Genomic DNA, 18212 nt, shown 5'->3' on the forward strand with positions numbered 1-18212 from the left:
ATCTACATATTGATTGGGCTAACCAAACTGGTAGCAATGCGGTGGAGGAGGATTTCCTGGAGTGTATTAGGGATGGTTTTCTAGACCAACTAGAGAGCTGGCCATCCTAGACTGGGTGATGTGTAATGAAAAGGACTAATTAGCAGTCTTGTTGTGGGAGGCCCCTTGGGGAATAGTGACCATAATATGGCCGAATTCTTTATTAGGATGGAGAGTGACACAGTTAATTCAGAAACTAGGGTGCTGAACTTAAGGAAAGGTAACTTCGATGGTTTGAGGCGTGAATTGGCGAGAATAGACTGGCAAATGACACTTAAAGGGTTGACAGTGGATAGACAATAGCAAACATTTAAAGGTCACATGGATGAACTTCTGCAATTGTACAACACTGTCTGGAGTAAAAATAAAACGGGGAAGGTGGCTCAACCGTGGCTAACAAGGGAAATTAAGGATAGTGTTAAATCTAAGGAAGAGGCATAGAAATTGGCCAGAAAAAGCAGCAAACCTGAGGACTGGGAGAAATTTAGGATTCAGCAGAGGAGGACAAAAGGTTTAATTCAGAGGGATAAAAATAGAGTACGAGAAGAGGCTTGCCGGGAACATAAAATCTGACTGCAAAAGCTTCTATAGATATGTGAAGAGAAAAATATTAGTGAAGACAAACGTAGGTCCCTTGCGGTCGGAGTCAGGTGAATGTATAATTGCAAGTTGGCTCCAAAATTGGCTTGGAGGTCGGAAGCAAAGGGTAATGATTGATGGATGTTTTTGTGACTGGAAGGATGTTTCCAGTGGGGTTCTGCAGGGCTCAGTACTGGGTCCCTTGCTTTTTGCGGTATATATCAACAATTTAGATTTGAATATAGGGAGTTTGATTAAAGCTTTTGTTCTGCATCCTTTTTTAAATAGGGGCGTTACATTTGCGGTTTTGCAATCCACTGCGACCGCCTCAGAATCCAGGGAATTTTGGTCGATTACAACCAAAGCATCCACTATTGCTGCCGCTACTTCTCCGAAGATGTAGGCGTCAGGTCCAGGGTGTAGTGTCCCTGCACCTTACTACAAACTCACACATGGCATGGATATATCAGTCACGGTCACTCTGTGACCTTCACCTTTATTCCCAGGACCAAGGAGTACTGACCCTGGGTGGGACCTCCCCTTTTATACCTGGAAACCCAGGTGAGGAGTGTCTCCCGCAAGTTCACCCCCTGTGGTCATGGTGTGCATTTCTAGGGTACAGGTACAGGGTGCATGAGTTACAGTTACATGACCAAATCATTACAAGATGGTTAAATACATGACACAGGGGACTTGTACGCCTTTAGTCCCATTATTTTACTGAGTACTACTTCATTAGCGATAGTGATTGTATGAAGTTCCAACCTCCCTACAGCCCCTTGCTTATCCACTATTGGGGTGTTTCAGTGGCTTCTACAGTGAAGACGGATACAATATATTTGTTCAATGTCTCGACCATTCCCCAGTCTCATCCTGCAGGGGAGGAACATTTACTTTAGCCACTCTTTTCCTTGTTATGTACCTGTAGAAACTCTTATTGTGTTTTTATATTTTGTGCTTGTTTACTTTCATACTCTATCTTCCCTCTCTTTGTCAATTTTGTATTTGTTCTTTGCTGGCTTTTAAAAGTTTCCCAATCCTCTGGTCTCCCACTGATCTTGGCCCATTGCAGGCCCTTGTTTTCAATGTGATGCCATCCCTTATTTCCTCAGTTAGGCACGGATGGTTGTCCCTTCTCTTACAGTCTTTCCATCTCATTGCGATATATTTTAGTTGCGAGTTAAGAAATATCTCCTTAAATGTCTGCCACTGATCATCAACCGTCCCATACTTTAATCTATTTTCCCAGTCCACTTTAGCCAACTCTGCCCTCATACCTTTGTTTTCTCAATAATTTAAGCTTAGGACACTGGTTTGAGAACTAACTTACTCACCGCCCAACAGAATTTCAAATTGAACCATGTTATGGTCATTCATTTCACTGCACCAGATCTAAGATAGCCTGCTCGCTGGTTGGATCCGCAATATGCTGTTCAAGGAAACCATCCAGGATACACTCTATGAACTCTTCCTCGGGGCTACGCTGGCCAATTTGCTTTGTCCAATCAATATGTAGGTTAAAATCGCCCAGGATTATTTCGGTGCATTTATTACAAGCCTCCACCTGCCATGATCTTGCATGGCAGAGCAGGCTCGAGGGGCTCAATGGCCTAATCGTGCTCCTATTTACTGCAAAAGCTTCCACAGATATGAGAAGAGAAAACGATTAGTGAAGACAGACGTAGGTCTCTTGCAGTCAGATTCAGGCACTGATGGAAAGCCTGGCCGACAGGAGCTGCCATCGTACCTGGTGTTGGACCTCCTCCTTACCATGCTGGGTTGTGGGGATTGGTGCAGGGCCGGGCCGAGTGGCTCCCCCTAGCCACTCACTCACTGCTTTGGTGAACAAACCTCTATCTGCTGCTGACCTCGACTCTCGCTGTAACTCACCTGGCCTCACTTCTGGGAAGGGGAAGGTCAGTGACATCAACCAGCCAATGGGAATAGATCCTGCCGCCAGCTTTGTGCTGGGTACCAGAGCTGTATGTGCTGTGCCGAGCGCGAGTGAGGACATCCATATGTGAGGCAGGGAGGGGTCCTGAGGAACACTACCCCATTGTCTAGGCAACGGATGTCGCCACCTTAGTGCAGGCGGGAGACCAGCTACTTTAGGTGGTACTTTAGGGGGTGCCATCCTTTTGCAGGTCACTGCTGACCTTGCAGAGGATCCTGACAGATTGTCACTCCCCGCCCAGGGAGCCCTGTGTAGACAGTGTGTGAGTGAGTGTGATAATATTCACCATGAGGGAGAGTGGCTCGGACACAATGGGCCTTAAATTCCGGCCTCACCAGGTCAGGCCCAAGTGTACATGCCCCGGAAACCGGCTTTTCCGATCTGTCAAAGATTTCTCCATATGGATTCTCCACATCCCGGGGAGAAGACCATTTGTGTGGGTGAGATTGGGTCATTTACCCAAATCATGCCCAGAGAATGTCCTTCAAACTCTTAAACCAAGTATAAGCAGGTCGATACATTACTTTTACCAGTGTAAGAGTTCTAAAACAGATCAAAAATAAACTGAAATACATATTTTTACAGTAAAAACCCTTTCCACCAAGGATCATTTATTTTAAACCTTATTGAAACATGTTAAAAAAATTCCAAAAATATATTTTTTTTCCAAAACATTGACTTTAATTTCAATTAATTTTAAATATGTGATGTGTTTTTAATTTATTCTGTTGCTTTTCAATATTGAGGTGTTTATTCACATTGATAATAATGGGAACTCTGAAAAAGCGAGTTGCCATTATTATCACTGAGAATACTGCAGCGTGATTGGTGCTTCAGGCCCATGTGACTCCAGCTTTACTGTACGTATGGGGAAGGCCATTTCCCTAACGCTACACATGGAATGAAGGTCTCGGATGGGAATCGAAGGTTTACGTAAAATATCCTCCGGTCGGAGGCATTTGTCCGAAGGAAGCCCCCAACCGGGATTTCCCCCCATTATCTGGTGGCATTGAGTTCTGAGGCTGTAAAGTCTCTGCTGCTTCTTATCGTTTAATGCATTTTACAATTACAACAAAGGGATATTTCAGCACATTCTTCCACTGCTCCCGGAACTTAGTCTGTGTCACGGCGTAAATCCCAGTGTTTGTACAGCAACTCAGCTGTTGCAGCATGTATCCCAGTTTATTTACTAACGTAGGTATAGAAACAGGATGTGAAATCCAACCAATCCGGTTTGCCACAAGAACCACCATATACATTGCCCATAGCAGGATGAAATTCCCCGAAATAACAAACAATAAAATCATGGATTTCCTGCGACTCTCCATCTCGGGGTCTCTGGGACTCTCTCCACTGCTGTGACCCCGGAGTCTCCTGCGAGCTCTGCTGGCCAGTAAAATGTGTCTGACAGTGAGAGCATTGAGCAGCAGGATCAGAATAAATGGGACACACGGGGTTAGAATATAATGAAGTAGTTCGAATACTCCCCAGCCCAGTGATGCATAATTAGTGTAATACACATCACAAAACCAGGGGATGTTACCTAGCACATACCAACCTGTGAACATAAAATACCAGGGTATGTTCTTTAAACAGCTCAGCACAGTCACTGTTCCCAGAACCACAGCCGCCGTTCTCTCGGTGCTATATTTAGTTTTCAGCTTCTGGCAACAAATGGCCACAAATCGATCGAAGGTGAAAGTGACGGTGAACCAGACAGAACAGTCTGTGGCTGCATAGAGCAGGACGGCGTGGATATTACACAGGGGGATGGAATACACGAAAATAAACTGTTCCTCATAACGAATCGGAATGTGCCTCAGTATCAGATCCAGGATCACCACCAGTAGATCCGCTGTTGCCATGGCCACCAGGTAACGAGTGACACATTTGGAGAGTCCACACTTTCCCCGGGACAGGATCATTATCGTCACTAAGTTCACTGTGAGGAAAGGAAATAACCAGTTAAATTAAACATCAGGCTGGGAGCAAGAGCAGAAGATTGATGGGATTCGGTCTGCAATCTGCAAATCATTAGTGACATGAAATGATATAATCTAATTCTCGTACCTGAGGAAATGAATGCAGGGTTTATTGCAAAAATAATAAGGAATCAATAAATGAAATGGGGATAAAGACAACATGAAATGAACAGATGTTTGATCAATGAGACATTAAATGATAGATCTACCTTTAGCTCAGCAGACAACAACACTGCCCAAGGTAACAGGGACACACGGGTCAAGAACCTCTCAGGAAGCCTTCGTGTCCCGGGATCAGTCAGCACCGAGAGCAGTGGGATTCGCTTCTGTGCCGCTGTGTTGGTGGGAGGGGGCGGTGATGGGGGGAGAGGGAGAGAGACCCTCATTGTATTCTTGCTCCTGCTGAGGATCAGGATTCTAATTAGAACTGAAAGTGAGTGTAACAGAAATAAACATCGACTGCAATTTTGGCGTGCAATAATTACAGGTGGTTCTACTTAAAATGTATGAAGCTAATATGACGATGTTAGGTTATTAAATAGAAATGTACAGCAGTTAGAAAGATAACTGGGCTGCAGGAAGTGCATTGAACAATGAGCTTTACACCTTTTTGTTGAAATTGTCGCTCATTGAAAGTAAGAATTTCCGAATAACATGGCAAAGAATGGACTCTGAATAAAATAAATGGTTATCATTGACCAGGGAATGTCCAACTAAATGCTTTGTTTTCGCATCGAAATCGGACGACTTATTCCACAGGTACAGTGCTGCCCAATGTTTCTGTAAAGTATCTGAACACAAATGGATAAGAGTTATTCTTGTTTTCTTTCACATGTTGCTTTCCAACTTGTGCATCGTATATTGGATGGAAAAATATCAAAGGATTGTTTGATCATTAATACTTCAGTTACAATCAGCTGACATTCTTTATGCTGAATGAAAGCAGGGTACAATAGAGAATTACTCCGATTCTCACTGAGAGACCCACTGAGCTGTGGCAGACATACATGAGAGTCAATTGTAAACTCAAAACAAAGATTGCAAATAAATGTCTGGAAATCTGACTGAATGAGCATTTAGTGAGAATGAAAATGACTCTGATAAATCTGTTCCAACCATCAGAAGCAGTGGCAGTAATGCAGAACTGGAGAATGTGGAAAATGAGGCACTGGCTGGAACTGAATGATTCGAAACATGGAAACATAGAAAATAGGACCAGGATTGGGCCATTCGGCCCTTCGAGTCTGCACCACCATTCAATATGATCAAGGCTGATCCTCTATCTCAACACCATACCCCGCTTTTCCCTCATAACCCTGGATAACCCTTATAGAAATATAGAAAATAGGAGAAACATAGAAAATAGGAGATATTTCAGTGATTCAAGAAGATGTGTGTGATCTGTCAGGATTTGTTCTTCGCACTGTGTGTAAGTAAACATGGCGAGCATTCGGTGAACACAACAGCAAAATACTGTGGATGATGAACGACTGAAATAAAAATAGAAAATCCGAGATATAATCAACAGGTCAGGCAGCATCTGAGGAGAGAGAAACACAGTGACTGTTTCAGGTCAATCACCTGTCGTCATTTGGTGACAAGTTCCCGAAACTTAGAAAACCTGCTTCTGATCTGATCCAAATGTGCAGTGTAGTGAGGATTCTGAAATTCAGGAAATAAAGTGTCTCATCCAATATCTTTGCTTGAGTTCAATACAGAACATTTGAATCTTGATGGGCCAATATCATTTACATAATCAATAGCCGACAGCACGGTGATGGACAGTAGTGAGGTAACGGATACAATATCGGTGAGGTCCAGATACACTAACAGTGAGGTACCAGATACACTAACAGTGAGGTACCAGATGCACTAACAGTGAGGTACCAGATACACTAACAGTGAGGTACCAGATACACTAACAGTGAGGTAACAGATACACTAACAGTGAGGTACCAGGGACACTTACAGCGAGGTACCAGATACACGAACAGTGAGGTACCAGATACACTAACAGCGAGGTACCAGATACACTAACAGCGAGGTACCAGATACACTAACAGCGAGATACCAGATACACTAACAGCGAGGTACCAGATACACTAACAGCTAGGTACCAGATACACTAACAGCGAGGTACCAGATACATTAACAGTGAGGTACCAGATATACTAACAGTGAGGTACCAGATACACTAACAGCGAGGTAGCAGGGACACTAACAGTGAGGTACCAGATACACTAACAGTGAGGTACCCGATACACTAACAGCTAGGTACCAGATACACTCCCAGTGCGGTACCAGATACACTAACAGCGAGGTACCAGATACACCAACAGTGAGGTACCAGATACACTAACAATGAGGTACCAGATACACTAACAGCTAGGTACCAGATACACTAACAGTGAGGTACCAGGGACACTAACAGTGAGGTACCAGGGACACTAACAGTGAGGTACCAGATACACTAACAGTGAGGTACCAGATACACTAACAGTGAGGTACCAGGGACACTAACAGTGAGGTACCAGATATAATAACAGTGAGGTACCAGATACACTAACAGCGAGGTAGCAGGGACACTAACAGTGAGGTACCAGATACACTAACAGTGAGGTACCCGATACACTAACAGCTAGGTACCAGATACACTCCCAGTGCGGTACCAGATACACTAACAGCGAGGTACCAGATACACCAACAGTGAGGTACCAGATACACTAACAGTGAGGTACCAGGGACACGAACAGTGAGGTACCAGATACACTAACAGTGAGGTATCCGATACACTAACAGCTAGGTACCAGATACACTCCCAGTGCGGTACCAGATACACTAACAGCGAGGTACCAGATACACCAACAGCGAGGTACCAGATACACGAACAGTGAGGTACCAGATAGACTAACAGTGAGGTACCAGATACACTAACAGCGAGGTACCAGATACACTAATAGTGAGGTACCAGATACACTAACAGTGAGGTACCAGATACACTAACAGTGAGGTACCAGATACACTAACAGCGAGATACCAGATACACTAACAGTGAGGTACCAGATACACTAACAGCGAGGTACCAGATACACTAACTGTGAGGTATCAGATACACTAACAGTGAGGTACCAGATACACTAACAGCGAGGTACCAGATACACTAACAGTGAGGTACCAGATACACTAACAGTGAGGTACCAGATACACTAACAGTGAGGTACCAGATACACTAACTGTGAGGTACCAGATACACTAACAGTGAGGTACCAGATACACTAACAGTGAGGTACCAGATACACTAACAGCGAGGTACCAGATACACTAACAGTGAGGTACCAGATACACTAACAGTGAGGTACCAGATACACTAACAGTGAGGTACCAGATACACTAACAGTGAGGTACCAGATACACTAACAGTGAGGTACCAGATACACTAACAGCGAGGTACCAGATACACTAACAGAGAGGTACCAGATACACTAACAGCGAGGTACCAGATACACTAACAGTGAGGTACCAGATACACTAACAGTGAGGTACCAGATACACTAACAGTGAGGTAGCAGATACACTAACAGTGAGGTACCAGATACACTAACAGTGAGGTACCAGATACACTAACAGTGAGGTACCTGATACACTAACAGTGAGGTACCAGATACACTAACAGTGAGGTACCAGGGACACTAACAGTGAGGTACTAGATACACTAACAGTGAGGTACCAGATACACTAACAGTGAGGTACCAGATACACTAACAGTGAGGTACCAGATACACTAACAGTGAGGTACCACATACACTAACAGTGAGGTACCAGATACACTAACAGCGAGGTACCAGGGACACTAACAGTGAGGTACCAGATACACTAACAGTGAGGTACCAGGGACACTAACAGTGAGGTACCAGATACACTAACAGCGAGGTACCAGATACACTAACAGCGAGGTACCAGATACACTAACAGTGAGGTAACAGATACACTGACAGTGAGGTACCACATACACTAACAGTGAGGTACCAGATACACTAACAGTGAGGTACCAGGGACACTAACAGTGAGGTACCAGATACACTAACAGCGAGGTACCAGATATACTAATAGCGAGGTACCAGATATACTAACAGTGAGGTAACAGATACACTGACAGTGAGGTACCACATACACTAACAGTGAGGTACCAGATACACTAACAGCGAGGTACCAGATACACTAACAGTGAGGTACCAGTTACACTAACAGCGAGGTACCAGATACACTAACAGCGAGGTACCAGATACACTAACAGTGAGGTACCAGATACACTAACAGCGAGGTACCAGATACACTAACAGCGAGGTACCAGATACACTAACAGTGAGGTACCAGATACACTAACAGTGAGGTACCAGATACACTAACAGCGAGGTACCAGATACACTAGCAGTGAGGTACCAGATACACTAACAGTGAGGTACCAGATACACTAACTGTGAGGTACCAGATACACTAACAGCGAGGTACCAGATACACTAACAGTGAGGTACCAGATACACTAACAGTGAGGTACCACATACACTAACAGCGAGGTACCAGATACACTAACAGTGAGGTCCCAGATACACTAACAGCGAGGTACCAGATACACTAACAGTGAGGTACCAGATACACTAACAGTGAGGTACCAGATACACTAACAGCGAGGGACCAGATACACTAACAGAGAGGTACCAGATACACTAACAGCGAGGTACCAGATACACTAACAGTGAGGTACCAGATACACTAACAGTGAGGTACCAGATACACTAACAGTGAGGTACCAGATACACTAACAGCGAGGTACCAGATACACTAATAGTGAGGTACCAGATACACTAACAGCGAGGTACCAGGGACACTAACAGTGAGGTACCAGATACACCAACAGCGAGGTACCAGATACACTGACAGTGAGGTACCAGATACACTAACAGTGAGGTATCAGATACACTAACAGCGAGGTACCAGATACACTAACAGCGAGGTACCATATACACTAACAGCGAGGTACCAGATACACTAACAGCGAGGTACCAGATACACTAACAGCGAGGTACCAGATACTCTAACAGCGAGGTACCAGATACGCTAACAGCGAGGTACCAGATACACTAACAGCGCGGTACCAGATACGCTAACAGCGAGGTACCAGATACACTAACAGCGAGGTACCAGATACACTAACAGCGAGGTACCAGATACACTAACAGTGAGGTAGCAGATACACTAACAGTGAGGTACCAGATACACTAACAGTGAGGTACCAGATACACTAACAGTGAGGTACCAGATACACTAACAGTGAGGTACCAGATACACTAACAGTGAGGTACCAGATACACTAACAGTGAGGTACCAGATACACTAACAGCGAGGTACCAGATACACTAACCACTACGTACCAGATACACTAACAGTGAGGTACCAGATACACCAACACTGAGGTAACAGGGACACTAACAGCAGTGAGGATGTGCCAGTATTATTAAACTACAACACGTGCGTAAACAAAATGCAATAATTTGAAAGCCAGAACACCATTAATAGTGGATTATCCCCTGGTACAGAGCAAGAATGATATTACAGTGAAACAGGGTTTATATACTTAATAACTGAACATAGATACTTACTCGGAACACCAAAAGCAGCCAGTAGAGGATAGTAAATAAATTGTATGTCGAACAATACTTTTTTTATCTTCTCTTCTAGAGCCCATCTATCAATGATGGCTAGAAATTCATCAGTCATGGGAGGCGCTGGTGGGATGAGAGACACAACCATGACTTCCCTTCTGTGACTCACTTCTGGTGTCTGTGATGGAGAGGACCTGCTGATTGTGTGAGGTGAAACATTGAAGGGAGCTCCTTACATAGAGCAGAGGGAAATCCCCGATGACATCATTAGGCATCACTGTAACTGACTTTAATCACAGACATTGAACAAACAGACTCATTGAACCATTGTCACCACAATATTTCACTGCAACTTAATCCAGCTCACCGTATTGTACACAGTTTTAAATTAAAAGTGAGATAATGTGTGATTTTTTACCCACCCATAAAAAACCGAGGACAAAGATAACATAGTTTATATTCCTGTATTGAATTAAAACTGAGAACCAAAGATGAGAAAGTGACAGAAACAAAGGAGGGATAAAAGATGAAAAGACACATTGCACCAACCTTGTTCTCTGATGCATTGGATCCCAGGCCATCAGGGTCAAAACATTCCCAATCAATAAATGTTCCCAAACGGCAGTATCTGAGCGATGGTCGCTGTAATGGATCAATGAGACTCACGTACGTGACACAACTCCAGCCTCAATCCAGGAATTCCATTCCAAGCCCTCTAGATTACAGTCCTTCCACTTCAGTCCGGGAATTCCATTCCAAGCCCTCTAGATTACAGTCCTTCCACTTCAGTCCAGGAATTCCATTCCTAGCCCTCTAGATTACAGTCCTTCCACTTCAGTCCAGGAATTCCATTCCAAGCCCTCTAGATTACAGTCCTTCCACTTCAGTCCAGGAATTCCATTCCAAGCCCTCTAGATTACAGTCCTTCCACTTCAGTCCAGGAATTCCATTCCAAGCCCTCTAGATTACAGTCCTTCCACTTCAGTCCAGGAATTCCATTCCAAGCCCTCTAGATTACAGTCCTTCCACTTCAGTCCAGGAATTCCATTCCAAGCCCTCTAGATTACAGTCCTTCCACTTCAGTCCAGGAATTCCATTCCAAGCCCTCTAGATTACAGTCCTTCCACTTCAGTCCAGGAATTCCATTCCAAGCCCTCTAGATTACAGTCCTTCCACTTCAGTCCAGGAATTCCATTCCAAGCCCTCTAGATTACAGTCCTTCCACTTCAGTCCAGGAATTCCATTCCTAGCCCTCTAGATTACAGTCCTTCCACTTCAGTCCAGGAATTCAATTCCTAGGCCCTCTAGATTACAGTCCTTCCACTTCAGTCCAGGAATTTCATTCCCGGGACGGTCTATATTATCTGACACTCGAACAGGAACAACAGGTTATTTGTAAAGAATGCCCTTACCCAGTCAAGCATCTCCTTTATCGAGGGGAGGAATAATAAAAGAAGCAAAGGTTTGATCCCAAGGAACCAAAGGAAATTGCTTAAATATTAACCATTGAGATAAGTACTCTGTAAATATCTCAATACACCATGAAATGCTCTCGAAACATTGAAGTCTTGTACAATCATAATCTTATTCAGAGATCCATCCCTCGCAGTCAACATTGTGGATTCTCCCAACACCATCCCAGTGTTGGTCAACTTCCTCCAGCAGCACAGCCCCAGTAGAGTTGGGCACATTTGTGTAACAGTCGGAAAGGATTGGCTCTGAGATTCCTAACTAATACGTCCTTACTACACAGTATAAATGCACACGAGGCCCATGCTTGAGAGAAGGTCAGTCTGTGACCTGTCCTTTATTCCTTAGCACTCAAGTGATGAAGGTGGGTGGAGCTTCCCCTTTTATACCTGAATGTCCAGGTTAGGAGTGTCTCCCACCTAGTGGTCAGTGTTCTCACGGTGTACAACTTAGGTCAGTTTATACATGGGTTACAATGCTGGTTGAATACATGACATCACCTCCCCCCCAAAGTCTTATTGGGATCACAGGTTAAGTCTCTCTGGTGGTTTACACTCCCTTGTAGAGCGCCTGAGTTGGGGCTCCGGTTGTTGGGCGCTGGCCTGAGTGTCTGCTGTTTGCGGTGCCTCAGGCCTGTCCGGACTGCCCACAGTGACTGGGCTCTCCTCCACTTGGTTCTGGTGTTCGGTCACCTGTGGTGGAGTGAACTCTATATCGTGTTCTTCCTCTGCTTCTTCTATGGGGTTGCTGAACCTCCTTTTTGTTTGATCCACATGTTTGCGGCAGATTTGTCCATTGGTAAGTTTAACTACCAGAATCCTATTTCCCTCTTTGGCAACCACAGTGCCTGCGAGCCATTTGGGCCCTGCAGCGTAGTTGAGGAGAAAAACAGGATAATTTACATCAATACATCGCGCCCTCGCATTCCTGTCATGGTAGTGATATTGTGACTGGCGCCTGCTCTCGACAATTTCTTTCATGGTGGGGTGTATAAGGGATAATCGGGTTTTGAGCGTCCTTTTCATTAGTAGCTCTGCGGGTGGAACCCCTGTGAGCGAGTGTGGTCGGGATCTATAGGCCAACAGGAGGCGTGATAAGCGGGTTTGTAGGGAACCCCCTTGGAATCTGAGCATCCCCTGTTTGATTATCTGCACTGCTCGTTCTGCCTGGCCGTTTGAGGCCGGCTTGAACGGTGCCGTTCTAACATGGTTAATTCCATTGCCTGCCATGAAATCCTGGAATTCAGTGCTTGTGAAGCACGGGCCATTGTCGCTGACCAAAATGTCCGGTAGACCGTGGGCGGCGAACATTGCCCGTAGACTTTCTACCGTGACAGAGGATGTGCTTGAATTTAAAATGTCACACTCGATCGATTTGGAGTAGGCGTCTACTCCAACCAAAAACATTTTCCCCATGAAAGGACCTGCGTAGTCCACATGGATGCGTGACCAATGCTTGGTGGGCTAGGACCAGGGGCTAAGGGAGGCTCCCCTGGGCGCATTGCCCAGCTGGGCACACGTGTTGCACCTGCGAACACAAAGTTCCAGATCTGCGTCTATCCCTGGCCACCAAACGTGTGACCTGGCAATTGCCTTCATCATGACAATGCCCGGGTGCTCATTGTAGAGTTCTCTGATGAACACCTCTCTGCCCAGCTGGGACATGACTACGCAGTTTCCCCACAGTAGGCAATCGGCCTGAATCGAGAGTTCATCCTTGCGCCTGTGAAATGGTTTAAATTTCTCAGGGCATGCCCTGTACGTGGCTGCCCAGTCCCCATTCAGGACACATTTCTTGACTAGAGACAATAGCGGGTCTCTATTTGCCAGACTTTAATCTGACGGGCTGTCACGGATGAGCCTTCGCTTCCGAAAGCTTCAACAGCCATGACCATCTCAGCACCATGCTCGGTAGCCCCCTCAGTGGTGGCTAGTGAGAGCCTGCTGAGTGCATCGGCGCAGTTTTCGGTGCCCGGTCTGTGCCGAATTGTGTAGTCATAGGCGGCTAATGTGTGTGCCCACCTCTGTATGCGAGCCTATGCGTTTGCATTTATGGCCTTGTTGTCGGCCAAAAGGGACGTTACGGGTTTGTGATCTGTCTCCAGCTCTAATTTCCTGCCAAACAGATACTGGTGCATTTTCTTTACCGCATATACACATGCGAGCGCCTCCTTTTCTACCATCCCATAGCCCCTTTCTGCCTGGGACAGACTCCTGGAGGCATAAGCTACCGGCTGTAACTGACCCTTGACATTGACATGCTGCAACACACACCCGACCCCATAGGACGACGCATCGCACGTTAACACAAGTTTCTTACATGGGTCACATAGCGTTAACAGAGTGTTGGAACATAACAAATTGCGTGCTCTATTAAAAGCCCTTTCCTGGCTGTCCCCCGAGACCCATTCGCGACCTTTGCGTAGGAGCACGTGTAGCGGCTCTAGCAGCGTGCTCAATTTGGGAAGAAAGTTCCCAAAATAGTTCATGAGCCCCAGGAACGAACGCAGCTCCGTCGTGTTACGGGGTCTGGGTGCTCTCTGGATCGCTTCTGTCTTGGATGCAGTAGGGCTGATCCCGTCTGCTGTTACCCTCATCCCCAGGAATTCTACCTCTGGATTTAGGAAGACACACTTCGCCTTTTTCAGTCGCAGTCCTACCCGGTCCAGTCTGCCTAGCACCTCCTCCAGGTTGTGGAGGTGTTCTTCAGTATCGTAACCCGTGATGAGGATGTCGTCTTGAAAAACCACCGTCCCTGGAATCGACTTGAGGAGGCTTTCCATATTTCATTGGAAGATCGCGGCGGCCGAGCGAATCCCAAACGGGCATCTGTTGTACTCAAACAACCCCTTGTGTGTCGTGATGGTGGTCAGCTTCTTCGACTCACTCGCCAGCTCCTGGGTCATGTAAGCTGAGGTCAGGTCCAATTTTGAAAATAGTTTGCCACCGGATAGCGTCGCAAAGAGGTCCTCCGCTCTCGGTAGCGGGTACTGGTCTTGGAGTGACACCCGATTGATGGTGGCCTTGTAATCACCGCATATCCTGACCAACCCATCCGCCTTGAGCACCGGCACAATCGGGCTCGCCCAGTCACTGAATTCGACTGGTGAGATGATGCCTTCCCTCAGCAGGCGGTCCAATTCGCCTTCTATCTTTTCCCGCATCACGTACGGCACCGCTCTGGCCTTGTGGTGTACTGCTCTGGTGTCCGGGTTTATGTGAATCACTACCTTGGCCCCCATGAAAGTGCCAATGCCGGGTTGAAATAATGAGTCAAATTTGTCCAGGACCTGTGAGCATGATACTCGCTCCACAGAGGAAATTGCATTGACATCGCCCCATTTCCAGTTCATGACAGCAAGCCAACTCCTCCCTAGTAGTGCGGGACCATCCCCTGGGACAATCCAGAGTGGCAACCTGTTCTCCGAATCTTTGTGGGTCACGACTACCGTGGCGCTGCCTAGCACCGGAATGATCTGCTTTGTGTAAGTCCATAGCTGTGCGTCAATCGGCGATAATTTTGGCCTCCTGGCCTTGGATGCCCACAACTTTTCGAACTGTTTGATACCCATCAGGGACTGGCTGGCCCCTGTGTCTAGCTCCATTGATACTGGGATGCCATTGAGGAGCACTTTCATCATTATCGGTGGCGTCCTGGTGTATGAACTGTATACGTGCTCCACATGAACTCGCTGAACTTCAGCTTCCAGCGATTTCCCCCAGTGTCCATTTCTGCAATTTCTGCAGGTATTTTGCTCATCTCTGCAAACTCCGGCTGAATGTATGCCTCCATGCCTCCAGCATGAGTTGCGGTTTGAAACAAAAGGTCCCTTGCTAGTCGATCGTCCCTGACTGCCCCTGTTATTGTCCTTGAGTGCACCATTAACAGGTGTTGATGGCCCCATTACTGGCCGCATTGTCCCTTGCAATGGCGTGAATCGCTGTTCAGCTTGCCATTGTCTCTGTCGAACTCCCCGTCTGGGTTCGACTACATGTTGGGGCATGCCTGACTGCCCTTGTCTGCCTGGAGAACTGTGTGCTGCTTTAACAATGTTGAATCTCTGTCCCAACCATTCCTTAACACAGTACCTCTCGTCTGTTCTGCTAGTGGCCATGCTCGCGTGGTTTAAATCCCAGTTTCTTGTTGCCATTGATACGTCCTTACTACACAGTATAAATGCACACGAGGTCCATGCTTGAGAGAAGGTCAGTCTGTGACCTGTCCTTTATTCCTTAGCACTTAAGTGATGAAGGTGGGTGCAGCTTCCCCTTTTATACCTGAAGGTCCAGGTTAGGAGTGTCTCCCACCTAGTGGTCAGTGTTCTCACGGTGTACCACTTAGGTCAGTTTATACATGGGTTACAATGCTACTTGAATACATGACATATTGTAAATAGCTGGGGCCCCAGCACTGAGCCCTGCGGCACCGCTAGTCACTGCCTGCCATTCTGAAAAGGACCCGTTTATCCCGACTCTCTGCTTCCTGTCTGCTTATTGGTGCCGGGTCCACCCTCAGACAGGGGCTTGCTTTGCCTCCGAGTGCGGGGACGTCGACCACTAGAGGGATGAAATCTTCCTCTTCTCCATCCACCTTCTTCCGAGTAGCGTTGGTCCATCACCTGCAACAATCTACAGGGGTAACTTGTGTACCGCGCCATCATGGATTACCTTTACATCCGCACTACCAATGACTGGGATACGTTCATTGGTGTAGGTGTGCAGCTTTGCCTGAACCGGGACCAACTTGGGTCGTTCAGCCTGATTGAGAGGCTATGGGACAAAGGCATCTTGATTCATCACTGACTGGCTCGTCCCCGTGTCCACTTCCATGAAGACTGGAACGCTATTTATAGCGACTTCCATCCTCAATGGGGAACACTCGGTGGTGCAGATAAACATGCTGTGTACCTCATCGTGGGACTGAGCTGCCTCTCTGACTATCGCTTCATAACCCACGCTGGATTCATGGCCATTTGCAGACTCTTCATCACCACAGTGAGTCATATTTCTCTTACACATTTGCTGGAGATGGCCCTTTGTGCTGCAGCCTTTACACACATAGTCTTTAAAACGGCACTGGTGAGCCCTGTAATTCCCTCCGCAATGCCAGCATGGAGCTACTCAGTTAGCCCCCCTCGGCGGACTCGCAGTTAAGGGACTCGGGGGCCTGTTCTCTCTCCCCCGAGAAGGTTCACGTTCTACAGTCCAGCCTCTAAAAGGTGCCACTCTGTGCACAGGACTTACCGGGTTTGAGTCCTGAGGATGAGTCATCTGCCTAGAGCCGCAGTTCGAGGTCATGAATGCCTGGCTCACGGAGATGGCCTCCTGCTGTGTGACTGTGGTATCCGCAGACAGTAGCTTATGAAGAAGGCCCTCATGGCCGATTCCGATAACAAAGATATCCCACAGTGTTTCGATGAGGAGGTTGTTGAAATTAGCCTCCTGAGGTCTGCGCTGTATTTCGCCATTTCCTGGCCTTCAGGCCGTCGGTGTGTATAAAACCGGTGGTCTGGCTCTGAGAATGCTCTCTTTGGGCTTGAGTTGTTGTTGGATCAGCGTTACCAGCTCCTCGTACATCTTGGTCGTTCTCTTCGCTGGTGCCAGCAAGTCCCTGACGAGGCCATAGACGGTGGGCCCACAACTGGTTAGGAGGATAGCTCTGTGTGTATCAGCCAATGTGGAGGATGGTCACCGGCTAGGTCGTTTGCTGTGAAGAAATGGTCGAGCCAGTCCACAAAGGCATCACAATCATCACCATCGGCGAATGCTGCAAAGTAGCAAGGGTAGCCATTTTCACGTGAAGGTCCATAATCTCGTCGCCAATTGTTATTTCTTCAGATGCTCTGATAATGAGACCACAAGACAGTGTGTTGTGTTTGAACTGTAGTGACCTTAGTCCTTTATTGATAACTCCAGGGTGAGGATCATACCTGGTGGCCTGCCTTTTATAGTAGGCCTGGCACACCTGGACAGGTAAGCTACAAGTCTCCCACTGCTGTGTCCTCTGGTGGCACACCTTGTGATAGTACGAGCAGTAACCATGTAGGACACATGACGGTTACGATCTGGAATGCACTGCCTGAAAGGACGGTGGAGGTGGATACAATTATGACTTTCAAAAGGGAATTGAAGAAGCACTGGATGGGAAATGAAACTGAAAGACTATGGAGAAAGGGAGCGGGAGTGGGGCTACTGAAGTGATTTACAGAGAGCTGGTATGGGCTCGACTGGTCCAATGTCCTTCCTCTGTGCTGTAGCCATTCTATGACTCAATGAAACTGTCCTCGCAACTCAACTCCTTCAGCCCAGGATCAATTTAGTAAACTGCCCCTGGCCCTCTCCAAGGTCTTAACCTCCTTCCTCAGGAGTGGAGCCATGAATTGGTTGTAATACTGCACCGAAGCTGTGATTTATAAAGGTATGATGGTAAAGCACAACTTCCTTGCTTTTGTACTCTGCAAAATATCCATATTTGTAAAGCCAGCGAACCCATGAGTATATTTATCAGGGATATCAACATCTCCTGCCA

The 18212-nt window shown here is 46.6% G+C and overlaps 1 protein-coding gene across 1 annotated transcript; it reads right to left on the reverse strand.

Moving 5' to 3' along the window:
- Positions 1 to 3064: 3064 nt before the first annotated feature.
- On the reverse strand, positions 3065 to 10362 carry LOC139242646 (probable G-protein coupled receptor 139). Its single transcript, XM_070870449.1, has 3 exons — positions 10212 to 10362; positions 3643 to 4514; positions 3065 to 3115 (listed from the first exon to the last, which is right to left on the reverse strand). The coding sequence occupies exons 1-3, from the start codon at positions 10360 to 10362 to the stop codon at positions 3065 to 3067; spliced, it is 1074 nt and encodes a 357-aa protein (XP_070726550.1).
- Between the last annotated feature and the right edge of the window lie 7850 nt (positions 10363 to 18212).

The sequence above is a fragment of the Pristiophorus japonicus genome, unplaced genomic scaffold, assembly GCF_044704955.1.
Source record: "Pristiophorus japonicus isolate sPriJap1 unplaced genomic scaffold, sPriJap1.hap1 HAP1_SCAFFOLD_141, whole genome shotgun sequence".
NCBI lineage: Eukaryota > Metazoa > Chordata > Chondrichthyes > Pristiophoridae > Pristiophorus > Pristiophorus japonicus.